We start from the raw sequence: 22,424 nt of genomic DNA, 5'->3' as shown, positions 1-22,424 counted from the left end.
ATCCTCAAATACCTCTGCTAGCCTCACAGATTTGGTTATAATTTTACTTCAGGTAACTGTTATACTAGGAGAGATTCAGAGACCATATCATTTTTAAGCTTTTCACCCTTTTCGACGGGGACTCAACTTCAGTGAGGTGAAAAGCACTCCTGAGCCCCTCAGTAGTTGATGGAGCTCTGGGATCCCCTCAGGGTTACTTGCCTCCAACCAAGCTTGAGCCAGTATTTCTACAAATTCATGAAAGAATGAGCTTGTGCTAAAAGACTCCTACTAAATTTTTAATAAGTGCAAGATAACTTATTAAAATCAATGAAACTTTCACAAAATGATTTTTCATGTCTGGGTTCATTTACTTCAAAACAGACTAAACATTTATTTCACTCACTTATAAATATTTTGATTTCTAAAAAAAATTAACTTCACTTTTGTTATCATCTAACAGAGTGGGAGGAATAAAGACTAATGTAGAGTAAAATTTGAATATGTTGGACTTTAAAATAAAGACCAAAAAGAAATAAACAGTCTGAGTCGTATCTCACTCAATTCTGTGGTAGAGGTTGTGAAAAGAAGTCATTTAGATTAATGTAGAAGAATTATTTAATTACAACTAGTAATTAAGAGAAAATGACTAGTAGTGTTATTTCTTATTTGGATAGAAGATTCTTTTAGTCCATGACAATTCTATCTTCTTCAATATAAATTTTTATTTTAAAAGTAGTCTAAAGCAGATATATGCCTGAAAGGAGTCATCATATGTATCATTTATAACCTTAACTTGCTGTGGTTTAATTGGGATAAATGGAGCAAGTAAAGTACCAATGAACTAGTGTGAAGCTTTCTTGTATGAGTCAAGAGATATTTCTTGTTAATTTATGGTGATCCAATACTATTAAGAATTGCCTCAAAAAGTTATATATCTGTTTCTTGAATGATGAATATAATTTGTTAAAATACAATAAATAGGCATTTCCTAAACTTTTGGCCCCATGTATATTACACACTGGGATGGTTCAACATAATCATCCTGTCATAGTACATAATTACTAAAATAACAGCAAACTGAAAAACAGAAGATCTCAACTTTAGAGCCAAACACACAGTTGGCCTTAGGCAAAGCACTTCTGTGTATCCAAGTTTCTTCCATCTTAGGCAAGTTATTTGTGTAAATTGCAATGACCAAATTAGACCTGACTGGAAATAAATTCAAAAGAGAATAAGAGAATAAAAATACAAAGCATTTTTGTTGTCTACATATTCAAATTTCTACAAATACAAGATCCACTGTAAATCCCATCTCCTTTCTAAAAAATTTTAAGATCCTTGCAGTTCATAACACTTTTCATTCTATAAGTACTTTAAATGTGTAAAACCCCATAAGGTATGGTAACATATCTTTTATAATTCCCTGTTTCTTTAGGTTAAGGTAAATCAACTTTGATTCCCCACCTTTATTTGAGACTAAAGTTAATCATGTAGTAGACACACTTCTCATAGTATTAATTAAATTTACCTTCCTACAGCAAAACCATAATTGTGATTGAATGTCTAAATTACATTAGATTTATATCTAAAATCTGTATTGGGCCTCCCAGGTGGCGCAGCGGTTGAGCGCTGGGTTGCGAAGCTGCCCGCGGCCTCTGCGGCGCCGGTTCGATCCCCAGCTGCTCCCCGGCCACAGGAGGAGGGTCCCACATGGCGCGCAGACCTCTCCTGCCGCCCGCTGCTCCCCTCAGCAGTGTACTTCGGTCCTTCTGCCTGCTCTGCTCCCAGCTCTGGCTCTGGTGAATTCTCTCACCCTCCCGCGCTTCTGACTGTACCCAGTGCATGTATAAACAAAACAAACAAACAAATAAATAAATAAAACATGCCTCTATAAAAAAAAAAAATAAAATAAAATCTGTATTACCACACCTTTATTTCAGAATTATTTATTATTATGTATTCCTTATTAAAAATGAAATATTATACTCTACAAAGCTTTGACTTGTCTAACTCTTAATGATTCTCATTTTTTTAAGGTGGGACATCCTGGGAGCTGTCATTGGTACCGAGTGTGGAACAATAGAATCAGGTTTATCAATGGTCTTCCTTAAAGATGGAGAGAGGAAATTGTGTACTCCATACATGGACACTACTGGTTATGGGAACCTGAGGTTTTACTTCATTATGGGTAGGTACATTTGAACAAATTTTGTTTAACTAGGGCAGATTTTAGGCCAGCACCTAATACTGAGAAAGTAAGATTGTTGTCTAGAATATAAAATGAAAATTCATGAATAATGAATTTCTACTGGTTGAGCAAAATCTCACACCTGCTTTAGACCAAACCTGCCAGAACCATCCTGTAAAAGATCTATCTAGCCCTGGTATGCCCTGACCTATCTTCAAGACACAGTGCCATGAAATCTTCCTCTACTTCCCCTTCAATGGTCATAGCTGAAAAGACAATAAGAGAGAAGCTGAAAACAAAGTTGTCCTTTTGTACAGAGCTTCTAGCTTTGGACAAAAAACAGTCACCAAGGTGAGTCATTTGTTTTTAAGGATAGCTCATCATTGCATAACTTTTATGTTGTGGGAAGCTAAGAATGAAACAAGTTTTTAATACTTTAAAATACTTTCTACTTTCTAATATGTTAGCAAATATATAAATAAAAATATGCTAAGATGTATTTTTCTTCAAACTATTACAGAGGAAATAAGTAATTACAAGTTTGGAAAAGTACCCAGACAGGAATTAGGGGGTTGAAATATGTGACCTCTCCAATTTAGCCCTTTAGTCAACAAGAGTCACAGTTATGTATTCTGGAAATCATTCCAGAAATGTGAGTAGATGTCACACGATTTCTTTGTTGCAAGACTGGAAAAGCACAGGCAACACCTGGAAGTGAAACAGGAAATAAACATTGTCCACCTTTGAACTTACTAGCAAAGTTGTCAGTTCATCAGGACAAAAAGGCCTCCTGAGTCTAGGCCTCAGCAATGGCTGTTTATTTTTCTCATATTCCTCACTTCCTACAACTCAGAATGGTATGGTCAACCCCAGGTTGTATCATGCTCCCAAACATATTACATGTGTGATGCTACTTCATTTTCAGTGATGATCTGTTTGATAATAAGCAAGTTGTGGATATAGAATATAATAAAATAGTTTTCCTACATTAAGGGTATCCTCAGCTTGTCTCTGAAATGATTTGTATGTTTAAAGATCATTCCCTTTAAAGAGCCCATTTCCTTTAAATAATTTGAATTCAAACTGGCTCTCATTTTATTAAAAGTGATTCCTGGGAAACCTTAAGCCCCCCAACCCCCCAAAAAAGGTTGTAGTAAACATTCAGTATACTACTCTAATTTAGGTATTTTTCCCATTAGGTATTATATATTTTCAAATATATAATTTTATATATTTGAATTTGTGGATTTTCCATAGTGAATCATAGTAAATCAACCCAATGGCAGTGGCCTTTATATGAGAGATTAAGTCATTTTAATTTTTTTCTGGAACACAGTAGATTATTAATAAATTAATTAAAATAATATTGACTATTAGAGAAAATATTACTTTGAATGAGCCCAAAAACAAAACTCCTTTGGACAAGGGGACAGTCATAGGCTAAATGAAAAGAAGGAAGCAACTAAAGTTCATACCCTATCAACTGTGGGGATTATGAGAATGGTATTGGAAGAGGACACAGAATTCTTTCCTGGCTCACTAAAAGCCAGACTGAGAAGAGACATAGAGATGCAGAAGGAAGGTGTCATTCTACACGAAAGGAAGGAGAGTAGCTCAGGGTTAGGATGACAAGACTGATCAGCTATATAGGGAATGCCAGAGAGAGAGAGAGAGAGAGAGAGAGAGAGAGGGCAGTCAGGATAAGGGCTGACAGGCCACTGGTGACTTTTTTGAGAGAGCATTCTCAATGGTGTGGTAACTGGAAAACTAAAGTACATACAGTAAAAAGAAATAAAGACATATGTCTCTGAAAAAGGGTTGTTCCTTCAAGATGTTTGCCATGAAACAGAATAAAAGAAAGGGGTCTGGATCATGAGGAGAAAGTAGTGTCTAGCAAATGTTATTAGCATAGGATAAAATGGGGTGGGATAAGATAAGATGGGTTGGGAGGGGTTGGGATGGGACAGGACAGGATGGGATGGGACCGGATGGTAGGGTAGAGTAGGATAAGACTTTAAAATGTCGGTAACTGATGGAAAAGAAAATAATATGAGAAGACATGAGATGTGACAGATAGTTTGTAAGTAATCACTCTAACAAGCATCACACATTAGGAAAATCAGTTAATCTGGACCAGATCACACTCCCTTCCTTTCAGACCCTTTGTGTATTCTTCTTGGTTTCCCCCCTTGGTTCATATCAATCTACTTGTGATTACCATTTCTGAATAATTTGTTCTACTTTCAAAGTTTGAAATCTGTTTTTTTCACTCATGTATTTATTTTTTCAAGACAAATTCACTGAGAATCAGTACCCAGCACTGTTCTTAGAAGCACAATGCAATGAACAAAATAAAAATAACATACATCATTCATTCATTTATTAAATATATAAATATTTTAAAAATATTAACTGAGCATCTCCTATATATACAGGTCTTTTAACCCACACTTGCTTCTTTTCCCCCTCAATTTTGAGGGCAGTTATAGTAACACAAAATACCTACTGCTAATCACCATCCTTTCATATCGCTTCATCTTATTTCCCTGGTTAACTGACAAAATTTTGGGGTCCAGGGCTTATTTCCCCTTCTAGCCCAATGCCCTGCACATTGTAAATAACAAAAAACTTTTTGTTAAGATTTATTTTTATTTATTTATTTATTCATTCATTCATTCATTCATTCATTCATTTATTTGTTTGTTTGTTTATTTGTTTATTTATTTATTTATACAAGCACTGGGTACAGTCAGAAGCGCGGGAGGGTGAAAGATTCACCAGAGCCAGAGCTGGGAGCAGAGCAGGCAGAAGGACCGAAGTACACTGCTTAGGGGAGCAGCGGGCAGCAGGAGAGGTCTGCTCGCCATGTGGGACCCTCTTCCAGTGGCCGGAGAGCAGCCGGGGATTGAACTGGTGCTGCAGAGGCTGCGGGCAGCTTCGAAACCCAGCGCTCAATCGCTGAGCTACCAGGGAGGCAACAAAAAACTCTTTATTGATATAAATGAGTATCTTTAAAAGCAACTTATAATTGGACTTAAAATATTTAAAAACTGACTATCCATTTATTTTTTACTGAAATCTCCTGTACCTTAATTGCTGTACAAAATGCCCCTTGAGTCCTGCCTTTCCACAATACATCAAAGCCTGTGAAGCTGAAGGAGAATGCATACCCTTCTGTAGGAGCTGCTGTCACTGAAACTCCACAGAACTGATAAATTGCCCCCAGAGGGATCTTTCAGATAAAGTCTGTCATCACTTAAAAGTCTTGGCTTCTTTTGGACTTCCTTCTGTCACTCTGGGCTGAATGAGCCTCCCACATGTATTTCAGTTCTCTTCTCTCTGAAAAGCATGTGCCATTCGTGAACTGTTCTTAAGAGAGCAGAGAGGATTTACACGGAACAAATTAATGAAATTAGACAGTCTTGATGGTTCTGTTTCCTGTGTCTTTGGTTATGGTTCTTTAACCCATAATGGCTGTGACCTTTCACATTTTTTCCTCTTTTTTGTTTAGTTTTTAATATGTGCTCAATAGATAAATTACATTCTTAAAGGAAGAATTTCATATAGATATTTTTAAACAGAGATTGTCTTCGCTAGTTATAGTTATAACATTAAATATCAGTGAAATACTAAAAAAATCCAATATCAGATATCAGAATCATAATATACAGATGTTGTCCTTGAACAATAAACATCTATTCGAATGAGTCCCATTTTATCATTAAATCTGCTTTCTCTATTCTAAATTCAAATTACTTAGCTCAGTAAATATTTGTTATATGCCAAGTTACATATGTCTAGCAGATATAACATGCCAAATTTCAATGCTTAAAAATATTGCCATCCAAGTTACTTTTGTTATTGTCCTCTATCTTGTACTGATTAAGTTCTAGCTTTCTTACTTAACTTCACCTATCAGTAATTTGTCCTCAAGATCAAACCCCAATTACCCAGATTGAGCTTGAACCAGATATTTATAAAAATTGACACTTTTTCATTTATTTATAGAGATAGTATCAATCAATGTTTGTTGACTTACTAGATTTACTCTCAGGAGGAAGTAAACTTGTTCTAGAGTTTTGAGTTTACTTTTTGTTGTCATTGTAGAAATTGCCTGCAGATAAAAATTGACATTGATACTGGTTGATTTAAATATTGGAGGATTTTTTTTGAAGTAAAATAAAATTTAAAAGTTAATATTATAAATTTTGGATCTTTGAAATAGAATGTTTTCCAAGAAATTTAGCTATATAAAATACTCCTGTTATTACAGTAGGTGTTGTTTTAGGGTAATGATGGGTAGGAAAAGACACCTAGATATACATCTATTTCTTTAAAACCCAAGTTATACATATAGTAGATAAAAATCAGCAATAATAAGGATACTGGACAATTGTATTAGTGAAAAGAATAGAAGGTAAAAGTGTTTAAAGATGTAACATCAGCTTCTGTCTCTACTACTAGTTAGTTGGGCAACTTTTAGTTTCAATCACCAGCTCTGTCATTCAGTTTCATCATCAACTGTGTGTGTGTGTGTGTTTATAACATCATTGCATCATTGTTCATTTTTGTGGAAGGGTTGATTTCTCCTCTCAGGTGTAGTCCCCATAAAATTCCCACCACCAAGTCACTCATGAACCATCCCCATAGTCCCTTGTGCTCTTGCTGCCCATTGTGCCCACTGTTTTAATCCCTCTCCCTTCTCCTCCCCTGCAGAATGTCTCTGATTTATAGTTCCTGGCTAGCTTTGGTTTTTTATTTATTATTTTTTTCCTGATCCCTTATTTGATTCCCCTATACTCCTCCTATAAATGAAATCATTCAATATTTTTCTTTTTCCTTCTGACTAATTTCACAGAGCACAATCTCTTCCAGCTCCATCCACGTTGCTGTGAATGGCATAAGTTTATCTTTTTTGATTGCTGAATAGTGTTCCATTGTATATATATACCACACCTTCTTGATCCAGTCATCTATTTGGGGGCATTTGGGTTGTTTCCATCTTACCTATTGTAAATAGTGCTGCAATAAACATAGGGATGCAAGTATCCTTTCAAATTAATGTTTTTGTGTTCTTTGGGTAGATTTCTAGGAGTGGATTTGCTGGGTCATATGGTAGCTCCATTTTTAGTAATTTGAGGAACCTCCACACAGCTTTCCATAGTGGTTGCATTCATACCAGCAATGTAGGAGAGTTCCTTTTTCTCCACATCCTCACCAGCATTTGTTGTTGCCAGGTTGTTTTTGTTTTTTTTTTTTTTAAGATTTATTTATTTATTTATACAAGCACTGGGTACAGTCAGAAGCGTGGGAGGGTGAGAGAATTCACCAGAGCCAGAGCAGGGAGCAGAGCAGGCAAACTGATGAAGTACAATGCTGAGGGGAGCAGTGGGCGCAGCAGGAGAGGTCTGTCGCGCCATGTGGGACCCGTGCTGGTGGCTGGGGATCGAACCAGTGTTGCAGAGGCTGCAGGCAGCTTCGCAGCCCAGCACTCAACCGCTGTGCCATTCTCACTGGTGTAAGGTGGTATCTCATTGTGGTTTTGATTTGCATTTCCCTGATTGTAAGTGCCCTTGAACATTTTTTCATATACCTGTTAGCCATTTGCATTTCCTCTTTGGAGATGTGTCTTTTTAGCTTTTCTGCCAATTTTGAATGGATCATTTACTTCATTTTCATTGAGTCATGTGAGCACATTTACTTCTTTTTTAATTTTTATTTTGTTTTATATATTTTTACATCATTTTTCATGTTTGCACAATGTATGCTTTTTTTTTTAATAAATTTTATTGTTATATTCCCCATACAATTGCAGCCCCCCCATTCTGACCCCAATCCCTCCCCTCCCGCCCCCGCCCCCCTAAAAGTGTCTCTGGTTCATAGTTTTTTGTTGATTTTGATTTTCACTTTCTTATAGTTATTCATTTTCCTGGTCCCTTATTTAAGTTTTCTAGATTCCTGCTATGAGTGAGACCATCCGGTATTTTTCTTTTTCTTTTTGGCTTATTTCACTGAGCATGATCCCTTCCAGCGCCATCCATGTTGCTACAAATTGCATGTGTTTATCTTTTTTGAATGCTGAGTAATATTCCATGGTATATATGTACCACATCTTCTTGATCCAGTCATCTCATTTTGGGCATTTGGGTTGTTTCCAAAGCTTAGCTATTGTAAACAGTGCTGCTATAAACATAGGGGTGCAGGTGCCCTTTTGAATTAGTGATTCTGTGTCCTTGGGGTAAATACCTAGGAGTGGAATAGCTGGATCACACCTCTTACTTCTAGGGTCCCATTATTTCATATGACTGTAGAGAGATAGGGAATAAACTGCTGTATATATCCTCCAACAATCAAATGAGGTACCAAAAGTAAAAATGTAAAGTAATCTACATTTAGTAGATTTACAATAGCCAAGCTATGGAAACCACCTAAATGCTCAAAAGTAAATAAGTGGGTTAGGAAGATATGAGAACACACACACACACACACACACAATGGAATGTTACTCAGCTATATGAAAAAAAAGATAAACTCTTGCAATTTGCATCAACATGGATAGAAATGGACAGAAATATGCTAGGCAAAATAAGTCAGAAAGAGAAAGACAAATACTGGATGGTGTCATTAATATGTCAAATATAGTGAAATAATACAAACGGTCAGATAAAACCAAACCAATAACAAACCTTGGAATTTGACCATAAAATTGAGGTTACCAGACATGGGAAGGAGAAGGAAGTAGCTAAATGTGGAGGGTTCCCAATGGAATGTGGTGGAAGACTATGGATGCCTTGATAATGGGTGTTATATGGTAACATATACCTGAAGAGGTGTGAACCTATACCTCTCAATCATACATTGTTGTAAGCCAATGTTACCTCAATAAAATGAAATAAAATACTAATACCAAATATGGGCTCAAATATTATAGATTCTACTTGTAACTATTTAAATAAAACATTCAGAAAATTTTGACTTAGTTACCAAACTTTTTAAAAAAACAATCAATAGCTTCTGAACTTTATCCATAATGACTTCAAATATGAGGAAGTAATAGTTTATTAAAAAGCAGAGCATATCTTTTTAATGAGGGCTAAAATATGGGCATGCAATCAATGACATTGATTTCATGTGACGATTATATGAGTAATCTCATTCAGCAAGTAGTTTGGACTTCACAAATGTCATGTCTTTGATCTTTAGCATGGCCTGTCTGAACTATCCTCATAAATTATTTCCCTAGGTACAGTTACCTTTGTTTAGAGTCATTTTTAAGTAACCTCTAGGTTCTATAATTATTTTTTATTCTGAAATTTAATATTATATTTGATATGTAGTTGATACTGAATGCAAGTTGATACTGAAAACTTAAAATTTTTGTTTTATGCAGGAGGAATTTGTGACCCTGGAGATTCTCATGAAAATGATATCATCCTATATGCAAAGATTGAAGGAAGAAAAGAGCATATTACACTGGATACCCTTTCCTATTCCTCATATAAGGTACACATATCAATCCATGCACCAAATCACCCCATCCTAGATACTCTAGACAAGCACAGATTAAAACCATGAAGGTCATTTGGGTTGTTTCCAAATCTTAGCTATTGTAAATAGTGCTGCTATAAACATAGGCGTGCTCAGCATTCAAAAAAGATAAACACATGCAATTTGCAGCAACATAGATGGCGCTGGAAGGGATCATGCTCAGCGAAATAAGCCAGAAAGAAAAAGAAAAATACTGATGGTCTCACTCATAGCAGGAATCTAGAAAACTTAAATAAGGGACCAGGAAAAAGAATAACTATAAGAAAGAAACTATCAAATCAACAAATAACTATGAACAAGAGACACTCTGTGGGGTGTGGGGGGCGGGAAAAGGAGGGCTTGGGGTAAAAATAAGGGGTTGTAATTGCATGGGGAATATAAAAATAAAATTTAAATTAAAAAAATAATAATAATAAAACCATGAAGGTCATGCTAGAGATAAAGGATAAATCTGTCTTCTGCAGCCCAGAAAGTTGCCAGATTTCTTTAAACGTGACATAGACATTTTAACATCACATTTTTTTCTGATACAAACAAAATAAGGTTTGTCAAGAATAAATTAAGCCTCAGAGACAATAAAGCAGAGCTCAATATCCTGACTGACAGCTATTCTTGTCCTCAGGAAAGCCCTAAAAGTGGTTCTAATTATGTAGCCTCATACACTTGCTATCAGGTATAAAAGTTTTTATCCAGCATTTTGAGACTTCCTAGGCAAAATACGTTGTTATTACCTTTGCTTTTTTTCTTTGCTAATTAGATCATGTTGACCTTCTTTCTTTGTCTTTTGGATTTATGACAGGTGTTGGTTCTGCAGATGTTGGAAACATCTTCAAGATTATGTATAATACTTGTCATAAGGGATAGAATTCTTCTTTTTCTAGTCATAGATTTAGTTTCCTGAAACTACACACACATTCATTATTGGTTAAACTCTCCACCCTAGGTGCTTTCAAGAGTTTGAACATAATCACTTAATATCTTATGGTTTCAGTAAGCCAGGAAATAAGCATTGAAGTCAGAATAGGGAACAACCAGAGAAAGAATCCAGCATTTTCCCCATGTGAAGATCACCCAAATTATACCATTTAGGATTTCATAGTGGACTATTTTTCCAGGCAAGACTTGGTACAGTGGTACCTGCTCCAGTCATCTGCATGCCTCAGACCAAATTTATTATGTAAATTAGCATGCGTTGACTCTTTGACTGTGTTTCTGCTTAGAGGCCTATTCTCAGAATATCTAGCCTGGCAAACCATTTGTACTATGTGAATCTACTGTAAAGAAGAATGATGATAAAGTATAAATGTCAAATGCCTTTTCTTTGTGTTAAGATAGATAAAATGGATACACATGCTTTGATAACTTTTAAGGACCTTATACCAATTTATCTTCAGGCAGGGAGAGCCTAATTAGTTATAGAGATTTCTACTTGCCTAAAAAAAGAGAAATTCTAAGTGACTAAAACAAATGTCCCCCCCCCCAAGAATAGCATCTTCCATATGAAATAACAAATGGAACACAGAGGATGTTGCTTGGTGCTTAATAAATGACAGCTATGTACATAGTGACTGCAAGACTGAATCTAGGAGAGTTCACCAAGGGAAAAGGAAGATAAGGAATGACTTGGGTTTCCTTTGTTTTAAAGGTTCCATCTTTGGTTTCTGTGGTCATCAATCCTGAACTTCAGACTCCTGCTACCAAATTTTGTCTCAGGCAAAAGACCCATCAAGGACATAATAAAAATGTTTGGGCTGTAGACTTTTTCCATGTCTTACCTGTTCTCCCTTCTACAATGTCGCACATGATACAGTTTTCCATTAATCTTGGATGTGGAACTCATCAACCTGGTAACAGGTGGGAAACCCTACTTTGTAAGTGTGTAAACTTACAAAATTAATTAAAAATGAATACATGGATTGCAGCTAGATTGTAGTAACTTCTCAATAGATTTTCTACTGAATTACATGTATATATAGAGAGACATATATATATATATATATATATACACACACACATATATATTTCTCCATAATGAAATCTGCACTTTCCCAAAAGAAAAGTTCTTCAATTAATGTACAGGGTATGATTGGCTAGATTTTAAGTAGAAATGACTTCATTCAAAGAACTTGATCTTAGGTCTCAGAGGTGTTCACACGTGCTGTGGCAATGCTCCATTTCAACAGATTGCTGAGAGGAGAAAAAACAAATAACTGGGAAAAATAAAGCTTGACTTCATGTTGGTTAGTGACCCCCTAATAATAGGCATGGAAATCAATTAGCACTTCAAGAGCTATGACTTCTCAGTTTCCTTGCTGAAGTGTTGCTCATGTCCTTTCTAAGATTTTTGTCAGCCTCACATTCACAGGATGAAGTGGCAGTGTGAGACATGGTAATTGCTTTGCCATCCATCAAATTCAGGAGTACAAACTCATGTTACCATTTGTTGTCTTTAAAACATAGTTTGTTTCTATAGCAGTAATTTAACTGCTTGCCCTTTGAAAGCTGGCCTCAGACTTCAGTGGAGGGAAAATAATCATTTTGGAAATAGCAGCTTAAAAAATGTTTAGACTAGCTTCATGATTGAAATGTATTTAGCCAGAGATAAATAATTCCATTGTATTTGTTATCTTTGCCCTTTTTTTTGTTGTGTTTGTTCTGGTGTTATCAGTGTCAGCTTGGAGTTTTCTACCAACCACGGGCGTACCTGGTCCCTTCTTCATACTGAATGCTTACCTGAGATCTGTGCTGGACCCCACCTCCCCCACAGCACTATCTACTCCTCTGAAAACTACAGTGGGTGAGTAAATTCTCTTTAAGAGATCTAAAGACTTGAATCCATGCTGCAGACTCACAACCAATGAGTAAGCCCAAGACTAATATTTTTGGCATAATAGGTAATGAATCTACTTTCTCTTATTCAGCTAAAAGTTATCTTGTTAAGAGAAAGAAAAAGTAACTTTTGTAATTCTAATGCAAGATCACAATTTGTATAGCCATTCTTTTAAGTATTCGAGTCATATTTTGAATTACATAACTTTTCATTCTTATAGTGATCATGTGGTTACTGACAAAAACTTGCAATCAAAATACTTATGAAAAGATGCAGCATATAAAAATGGAATTGATTTTTGATTCAAGTTCTGGTTCTGCTATGGACACCTGTATAACAAGATTTACTCTCTAACTTTCCACTTTTTTCCCCTTAAATTAAGAACAAGGATAAACCCTTTCCAGGATTGCTAATTAAAGATGACTATGTAAAATCCATTGCCCCTAGATAATAGCAGAGATATTTCCAAGGAAGTCAAATTAAGCTGAGAAGTATTTTCTTTCTCAGCCCATCTTTATATGTACATAGGACTAGAGAATAGCAAAAAGTAAAAAGTTATCAGTACCTCAATTCTGAGCAGATACTTACCATAGAATAATATTTATAGTATGAGTATTGGTGTAGAATTTTCTGAAAAGAATGTCTAAAATCAAAGTAAATTTCACTTGCTGCCTCGAACAAACCAACCCTCTAGTGTGCTATGAATGTTTTTAGAAGTTATGATGTCTATTGTAAAATTATAAACAAACAAACTTCATAGGTGAATTTAAAGAGTTTATGTTACCCCAAGCATACAGAGACTAGCATATCAAAAGCATGTAAAATAGATACAAAGATCTGAACATAGTTGTGAAGCTGTTTTGTGCTAAATTTCTTGCAGGTGGAACCGAATAACTATTCCCCTTCCTAACGCAGCACTAACCCAGGACACCAGAATTCGCTGGAGACAAACAGGACCAATCCTTGGAAACATGTGGGCAATTGATAATGGTTAGTTTATGTTTGTCATAATCACATGCCATTGATGTAGAGTCTTCCTGTGCTTTTGTTCGTCAGCACAGACTTAATCACATTTCTAAGTCATGGTCTTGAGCTTCATTAAACGCCCTTTCTTCCCATTCTCCTTTGCATTCCATTAGAAGCCCAGGGATGCACAATCAGAAAAAAAAGGCAGTAGAGTCAGCAATATTAGATGCTAGAATATTTCAACATACATAATTTAAAAATGCATAAAGCCCTGAATCTCAAATTCACAGTTGATGACAAGGGCTATCCTAACATTTTCTTTGAATGTCTGATATAAAATTAACATAAATACTTACCATACTGCATGTATTAAAATAAGGCCCATTCTTCTCTTAGCAACTACCACAACATCTGGAATGCTTATCTTTTAGACGCAGACACCACACATCAGGAAACATCATCTCTAAAATGCTATTGAAATTTCTACCTCCTATTCAGAAAGCAGTATAAAAGGAAAATTTGTATATACATAAAAATAGTGTTCTTTAATTTTTAACTGAATCATTGATAAGCTTTTGCATTGCTTTAAAGCCAATATCACTTATGACAAGCATGTGTAAGAGAAGATATTTAAACTATTGGGTTTCAGAACTGTAAATTTCCTGTTCTTGTTCTTAAAAGCCAACTCTTTCTAGGTTGCTAATAATTGGACAGATTTATAGATTTCCTGTTTTCAAAAACTATATAAATTTGACTGCATGCTTGTATATAAGGAAATAGAAAAGGGAGGGAAGTGGACAAAACATCAATGCTTAGGTAAATTTATCATAGCCTTAAGACTAGGGAATAGCAAAAAAAAATAGTCAATTTTATAAAGTGGGAAAAATCTGTACCGTTTTAATGCTGTTTTTTCATGAATTATATTTTTGAATAATTTAGAAATTGGAACACAATTAAATAAATTATTGAAATTTGGGAATAATTTCAGGCTAGGTAATTTGTTAATTACCTATATGAATTCTTTAAATGATCTGTATGCAAAGAAGACCAATAAAAAGTCCAGACTTCAAAGATCACATGTGTTAAATGGACATAAACAGTGCAAAACATTTGTAGAAACATCTAAAGATGAATTTGCTAAATTGGAGTCTCTCCACTGGTAGAACAGTCTGCATAACATTTAAATTACTATACCAGTTAATTAGTTCTAGGGTATAGTATAAGAAGATATGGGTGGCTTTTCCTACTGTTATACTTTTTAAGAATCCTATAATAAATTTATATTATTTTGATAATCATAAAAGAAATTGAAAAATCAATTAAATAAAACAAATGAGAAAATTAAATAAAACACATATAAGCCTATGAAAAGATTTATAAATTATATAAATTTTAGAAATTTATATAAATTTTCTAAAGAAGACTAATACAACATGATTCTAAGTCAGAAAGCACTTACTACATACACATCCTGCGTTCCTACCTTCATGCTTTGAGTAGAATGAGAAAAGGTAAAAATATGTGGAAGGAATACGGTTAGCAGTATGTGGCCAGTACAAAACTGAGGACAGTATCATTTCAATGACACTGTATGTGACACTTTCACAAAAACAGGATCTGCTCTCTGGCTTCTTCACAAGGCAAGAAGAGGATATACACACACAAACACTCCTTCCTGAGAGATATTTACGACACCTTGCCAAAGACCACCACTGAAATCATTTCCATTTTACTATGCAATTATAAAATCCAGAATTATGTCAAGAGAAACAAACAGGGAAAAAACCAGGTTAATGTCCTAATACTGTTAGGTATACCTTTAATGTTGAAATTAGTTCCTGCTAAGGAGTAAAGGAAGTATTTTGAAAATTGTTCTGAAATTCTTAGCAAAATGAAAAATCTTCCATTGTAAAATTTGTTGACTTAATTACATCAGTGATAAGTGAAGAAAGATGGTCCATCCTTTCCAGACTCTTAGGAACTAGGCTGTAAACTTGCTCATATTAGGAGCCCTAATGCCTCCATTGTTAGCAGGGAGGGATAACAACAAAATTACTAATTGCATTTATTTCGTCGACTTGGAAAGTCTTGTTTTATTGTTGACTTTTTTTTATAATGGGTACTTTTTGATGATGTGTGCTATATGATAGTCTCCAAAGTTCACTGAAGAAAGCAATGAACCACTTACAGGGTTTAGAGCAAATCCCACCATAGTGATAAAATCAAGAGTGCTGGAAAAGCATCAATACATTTCTCAACATTAAAGAATGAAATTTTTTTCTGATTCCTCAGTACTTGATGTCTAGTAGAATCCATGAAAGCAGATTAGTCAAAAAGGTGGTGAAGAATGTCTGACTCCATTTGGGTTGTTTCCATATTACTCAGCAATCAAAAAAGATGAACACATGCAATTTGCAGTAACATGGATGGAGCTAGAAGGGATCATGCTCAGCAAAATAAGTCGGAAAGAAAAAGAAAAATACCGGATGGTCTCACTCATAGCAAGAATTTAGAAAACCTAAATAAGGGCCCAGGAAAAAGACTAATACAAAGTAAAAATCAAAATCAAAAGCAACTATAAACCAGAGACACATGGTGGGGGGGGGCGGGGAGAAGAAGGACTAGGGTCAAAATAAGGGGGGGGGTGCAATTGTATGGGGAATATAACCAAAATGAACATGCATACATTGTGCAAAAATGAAAAATGATGTAAGAATTATATAAAGTAAAATATTAAAAATAAAAGAATCTCTGATTCCAGTGTGGTGATAATGATTATATCTGAATGGTGCTAAGCATGAACTATTTCTCCTATTTTTTCCTCAGGAGAGATAATTCCATGTTAAAGAACAGGGATGCTGAAACTGAGATGGCATAAATCACTTATCCAAGGCTTCCTGGGTGAAACCCAAAATTTGAATCCAAGGTTATTTGACACCTAAAACCAATACCTGGAACCACTCAGCTTTCTAGCTAATCTCTTCCTAAACCAGTGGTTTCCTTTAGCAAGAGTCTTTCCATTGGCCTGCTTTGCATTTCATTTGAATTCCTGCACTGACTCCAGGGAATAAGTGCTTTTAGGAGCAGAGACCACAAGAAAGTAGATTTTAAAAGAAAATTATTTAACTATTTGATAAGATTATAAGATAGAGAAGAAAATGGTAAGAAATGGTAAATATTTACCTGAACTCAAATACATGAGATCTTAATAACCATTGAATTACTAATTCCTCATTGATTTTGTCCCACTTTTACTATATTTGGTATTTTTGATTGTATTGATTATCCAAATGCTTAATATATTTAAATGTTTTTGAATCTAAGTATTTGAGTATCATTTAACAATCAGCATTTCAAAGATTAGAATTTAGGTTTGTAATATCATGACCAGCCAAGCCCATCATTTAGGAAAAGATCTACATTATGGTGAAGACTTCATGCTCAACAACAGAAATCTGTTTCCTCTCCATTTCAGGAAGAGTGGATTAATATTGATAAACACTTGTAATACTTAACCTGCAATGTCATAGATTTCCCCCTATAAGAAAGGAAATTATAGTTTTTAGGTTAAATTATAATGTCTCCATTTTTTAATATATCATTTTAATCCTTTGAAAATCTTTTATGTCTACCTAAAGAATATAACTATGTAAAAGTTCAAAACAGAAGTACTAATTTACTGCCTAAAATAATTTTAGGTGCAGTGACTCCATGAAGGAACCCAAATTATTATTCCTAACTTCGTTGCTTGAAACATTAAAATCTCAAAAGGATTATTTGTGTAAATTAAAACAATTCCAACAGATTTATAATTAGATGCCTCTAGTCCTCTACACATCACCCTAGATTCCTGTGCACCACAAACGTACAATAGGCTAGATTTCATGGGTATTGCTTAAAAACTCATTTCATGTGCTGGAGATGTTCTTGGTCTTTCCAATTCTTTCACAACATTTCACATGCTCTCTTTTGCCCTACAGTATATATTGGGCCATCCTGTCTCAAATTCTGTTCTGGCAGAGGACAGTGCACTCGACATGGTTGCAAGTAAGCATTTTCAAATATTTCTATTTTTTGGTATATACTTTATATATTGAAGCCACAGTCATGTTAATTTGTCTTCATTTCTTTTTAGATTTTTGAGGTCTTTTGAAGGCCAAAAAGTAGGTTATTCCAAATGGAATTTTTTTTAATGATTTCATTGATTACCTTATGTTTAGTGTTAAAACACTGTGTAAAAAAACTTGTAATACCTTTGTTTTCTGTTTCTGTTTCAAAACTGAGTATGCATCTCTGTGCTTTTAAATCAATCACCAACTCCTGCCCAGAAACACTAACTCATTAGATTTATAAAATATTGGCTAGTGTTTTCTTCAATTTGTTATATTCATTTATAATCCACAACCGGACTACCCTTTTGTATAGTGCATTTCATTTAAAATTAACATTAGACTGGACATTTTTGTAATTCCTGAAGTTGTTCTGAAATCTTATCTTAATTTTTATTTTGAGTTTTTTCCTCCACTTTTTAAAAACTAGGGGAAATATTAACATTACATATTAATAATAATTGCTAATGATGATTAAACAATGTGTCCCAGGAATTACTGAAAAGCTTTGAAAACAAATTATCTGAAATGACAACTGCTTTTATTAATGAAAATAGAAAGTGCTATTTTTAAAAGATTATAATTATAACAGGTTATATAGCATACTTCATTTTTTGTGTACCATATTTCTCTTTGCTTTAACTGGTTTTATTAAGGCAGCCATCTGTGTCACCCATGATGGATGAAAACAGAAATCTGAGTGGCATTGCTATGCTTTGGGGCATTATTGGTTTTTTTGTAGCTACACATTATCCTGATATTCCTTCTGAGGTTCTGCAAAATATTTCAGCAATTGAAACTTTAGTATCTTCTCTATTTCTAACAGTGTTTTATGTAATATTCATTTAATTTTTCATCTGTGACTGAGCACTATCTTGGCATTACCTCTTTTTCCAATAATATGTACTTTGTCAAGTTTAGACAAAATTACACAGAAAAAAAAAATCATATTGGGGCCTCCCCGGTGGCGCAGTGGTTGAGCACTGGGTTACGAAGCTGCCCACAGCCTCTGCAGTGCTGGTTCGATCCCCGGTGGCCGGCGAGGGTCCCACATGGCGTGCAGACATCTCCTGCCACCCGCTGCTCCCCTCAGCAGTGTATTTCGTCAGTCTGCCTGCTCTGCTCTCCACTCTGGCTCTGGTGAATTCTCTCACCCTCCTGCCTTCTGACTGTACCCAGTACTTATATAAATAAATAATCTTTAAAAAAAAAAAAAGAAATATCTAAAAAAAAAAATTCATATTCAAGATGACCTATTTCCTTTAAACATATTCTCGAGTTTTGGGCCTCTCTGGCTTTGTGTTTTCCTCCTTCCCTTGCTCTCTTCTTCATTTCTGTTACTTTCTACCAGGATTCTGGTCTCCTTGAAAGTGTTTTAGATTTCCGAAAATCTAAAAAGAAATGCAAACAAATTTAAAGTATAAGGGTACACTTTTTTACCTATATCCAGTGCTCAAACCTATGTTTCCAAACTGACAACTCACTAACCCACTCCTGTTAGATGAAAGATCATTAGAACCCTTTCTACACAAGTGCCACCTTAACAGTGAGGGCTTTTTTCCTGACATATAGGAAATATATATATATATTTAAGGGTGGGTAGATGAAACATTGGAGGACATATTTGAGGCCAAGATTTCTTCATGTCATTCCCAAAGTCATCAATACTTTGCTTTGAAATAAATGCTGCAAAGGTATTTTAAATATGTGCTTGGAATCTTTATCAGCATATATCCCAACTGAGTAACTTGATTAAAAGTATGCCTTCAGGGCCTCCCCGGTGGCGCAGTGGTTGAGCGCTGGGTTGCGAAGCTGCCCGCAGCCTCTGTGGCACCGGTTTGATCCCGGCTGCTCCCCGGCCACCAGAGGAGGGTCCCACATGGAGCGCAGACCTCCTGCCACCCGCTGCTCCCCTCAGCAGTGTACTTCGGTCCTTCTGCCTGCTCTGCTCCCCACTCTGGCTCTGGTGAATTCTCTCACCCTCCCGCTCTTCTGACTGTACCCAGTGCATGTATAAACAAAACAAACAAACAAACAAATAAAAACATGCCTCTATTAAAAAAAAAAAGTATGCCTTCAAAACTATTAAATGTGACTGCCTCCAATGTAAGTCATCCCTGAATGGTAACTTTCCTCACAGTGACTGGTCCTCAGACACATTTAAGACATGCGGGGGGCCTCCCCGGTGGCGCAGCAGTTGAGCGCTGGGTTGCGAAGCTGCCCGCGGCCTCTTCGGCACCAGTTCGATCCCCGGCTGCTCCCGGGCCACCGGAGGAGGGTCCCACATGGCGCGCAGACCTCTCCTGCCGCCCGCTGCTCCCCTCAGCAGTGTACTTCGGTCCTTCTGCCTGCTCTGCTCCCCGCTCTGGCTCTGGTGAATTCTCTCACCCTCCCGCACTTCTGACTGTACCCAGTGCATATATAAACAAAACAAACAAACAAACAAATAAATAAATAAAATTAAAAAACATGCCTCTATAAAAAAAAAAAGACACGCGGAAAATCATTTGCCCTTTCGTGCACTCTGACAATAGTTTATTGGGGGACAGTTATTCCAATTTGTGGCCATGCTGAACCACATTCAGTTTCCCAATATTAAAAATGCACCTTCCTCAGATGATTTTTTTAATCCTTTTTTGGAGACTGCTTGGCTATTCAGAGTCTAGGTTAATGAAATAACACATGAAAAAAGAAAACTATTTAAGACTCATTACATGCTCTGTAAATGCTGGTTTTCATTTCCACACCCATCCCTAATGCAAAAACAACCCTCAAATACAATAGTATTGTGATATCTTGACATTTTAAGGTCCTACTTCTTTGATAATCTGATGATTGCTATGACTTTCTCTCCCAGGAAATCTGGTACACATAAAATTTGGCATTTCATCTTAGCACATTCATATGCTCTGTGAGGCCAGCATAGATTCGCATTTCTGTACTAGTTCTATGGAAGTAGCCTTCTGATTTATACCATAATAGCACTTTCTTGATATACTGACTTTATGAAAGACTTGTTCCAGACTCTAGGAAGGTTTGACTGGTTTGATGAAAACCCCCTCACCCCAGCCAAGAAAGGAACTAATTTAACATTATAATGGGTGGCATCAAAAATATAGCGAGAAACAATAATGAATTTGAAACCAATTCCTGATGAGTAAATGTCTTAAAATAAAAGAGGTATCTAATATCCAGTTGTTGAGTGAGCCATCTGTGATGAGTATTCTCACTGAGAGAAGACTCAGGGGCTCCAAATGTATTCTGGGCAGCAACATAAATACAACGCACCCTTGAATGGCAGCAGGCAGGTTGTGTGTGGGATTTTTTCCCCCCTATTTTTCTTGAAGCACTGCTAATTTGGGATTCCACTGAGAGGCAACACAGTTCTGCTAAGGACATCTATGTAGGTCAAAGGTGTGCACATTCTCTTTGTAAGCCAATCTAAGTTTGGAATAGTTAAAGGGAGATTTATTGTCTAATCTTTCCAAATATTTTAAATAATTCCAATCACAAACGTGTGTTTTTACATTCTTAGAGATAATTTATTCTAGATACCTTATTGAAATTAACTTACTTACATTGTTTCTTTTATAAACTTAATGGACATCATCATGAGCAAAATCATACAGACATACCTTTAACAAAGATTTTAAGTTGGAAATTGCACAAAAGTACATGCATTTGCAGAAAATTGCTGGCATTGGTTGAAGGGGAGTGTCTAATTGTTTTAATTTGAAGCTTTTTATAGCAGGAACACACAAAGACTATATTCTACAATATTTGCAGTTGCTCTGCTCTTATCAAGACTTCAGATTCAATATTCTCTAAAGACTAATAAGCCTTGCTTGCCTTACTTGCCATTCAATCAAATCCTGACCTTTGCACATCCTGCTCCCTGAAGTAGGTTCAGGAATCTCTGAAAAGACCAACAGTTTAAGATTTAATTTCATGGTATCTCTTTCAGATGTGACCCTGGATTTTCTGGCCCAGCTTGTGAGATGGCATCCCAGACATTCCCAATGTTTATTTCTGAAAGCTTTGGCAGTTCCAGGCTCTCCTCTTACCATAACTTTTACTCTATCCGTGGTGCTGAAGTAAGCTTTGGCTGTGGTGTCTTGGCCAGTGGTAAGGCCCTGGTTTTCAACAAAGATGGGAGGCGCCAATTAATTACATCTTTTCTTGACAGCTCACAATCCAGGTAAGTAAGGCGTGGTAGAAAGCATGCAAAAACCAGATACTGGTGATTGAATTTAGATCTATTTATTTTTCATTTTTAGTCTCTTTTCTTTTTTGCTGATCTTCCAAATATTAACCAGGGTGAAAGGGAGCTTAGTTTATATTGGGTTAACTTGCCCTTGTTTTTAATAAATTAAAAGGTTCACTGATGACTTTACAATGCTAAAGACTTACTAGATTTTAAAAAATATGAAGTGTTAACATCAAAACTGTGTTCTCAAGCCAAGGGCTAATTAATTATTTATGTAGTTTTATTTATTTGACAGCTTGCAGGGGCTGATTAAATTTACCCTACATCTTCCCTTCCTCCAGTGCCTAATAAATAATGCAGTAAAGGAATGATTGGCATTTTAAGTATGTACACGAATGTATACAAAGATGTATAAACATAGTTATATTTGGATGGCTATATCTGTATATAACATGTGCATTGACCTCATCTTCTGCACTTATTCATATATCTCACAGTGAAATTACTTACATTTTATAAAAAAGGGATGAATGGATGCCTGTAGCTTTTGAGTAGTTCATCAAATTTGTTTGAAATTATTTAAAATCCCATACG

At 35.6% G+C, this 22,424-nt stretch overlaps 1 protein-coding gene across 1 annotated transcript in view; it reads left to right on the top strand.

Moving 5' to 3' along the window:
* RELN (reelin) overlaps positions 1–22,424 on the top strand; it is a gene marked incomplete at both ends in the record, with an annotated part of 436,674 nt that overhangs the window by 265,225 nt on the left and 149,025 nt on the right. The window contains 7 exons of the mRNA XM_084229490.1: positions 2,019–2,170; positions 9,561–9,673; positions 11,364–11,572; positions 12,387–12,515; positions 13,429–13,538; positions 17,495–17,561; positions 21,588–21,821. Of these exons, the coding sequence (XP_084085616.1) occupies positions 2,019–2,170; positions 9,561–9,673; positions 11,364–11,572; positions 12,387–12,515; positions 13,429–13,538; positions 17,495–17,561; positions 21,588–21,821 (1,014 nt within the window). The remainder of the gene's footprint in view (positions 1–2,018; positions 2,171–9,560; positions 9,674–11,363; positions 11,573–12,386; positions 12,516–13,428; positions 13,539–17,494; positions 17,562–21,587; positions 21,822–22,424) is intronic.

This window comes from Talpa europaea (genome assembly GCF_964194135.1).
Source record: "Talpa europaea genome assembly, chromosome: 3".
NCBI lineage: Eukaryota > Metazoa > Chordata > Mammalia > Eulipotyphla > Talpidae > Talpa > Talpa europaea.
The sequence above is the reverse complement of the archived record's forward strand: the minus strand, read 5'-3'. Positions and strand labels throughout refer to the sequence as shown.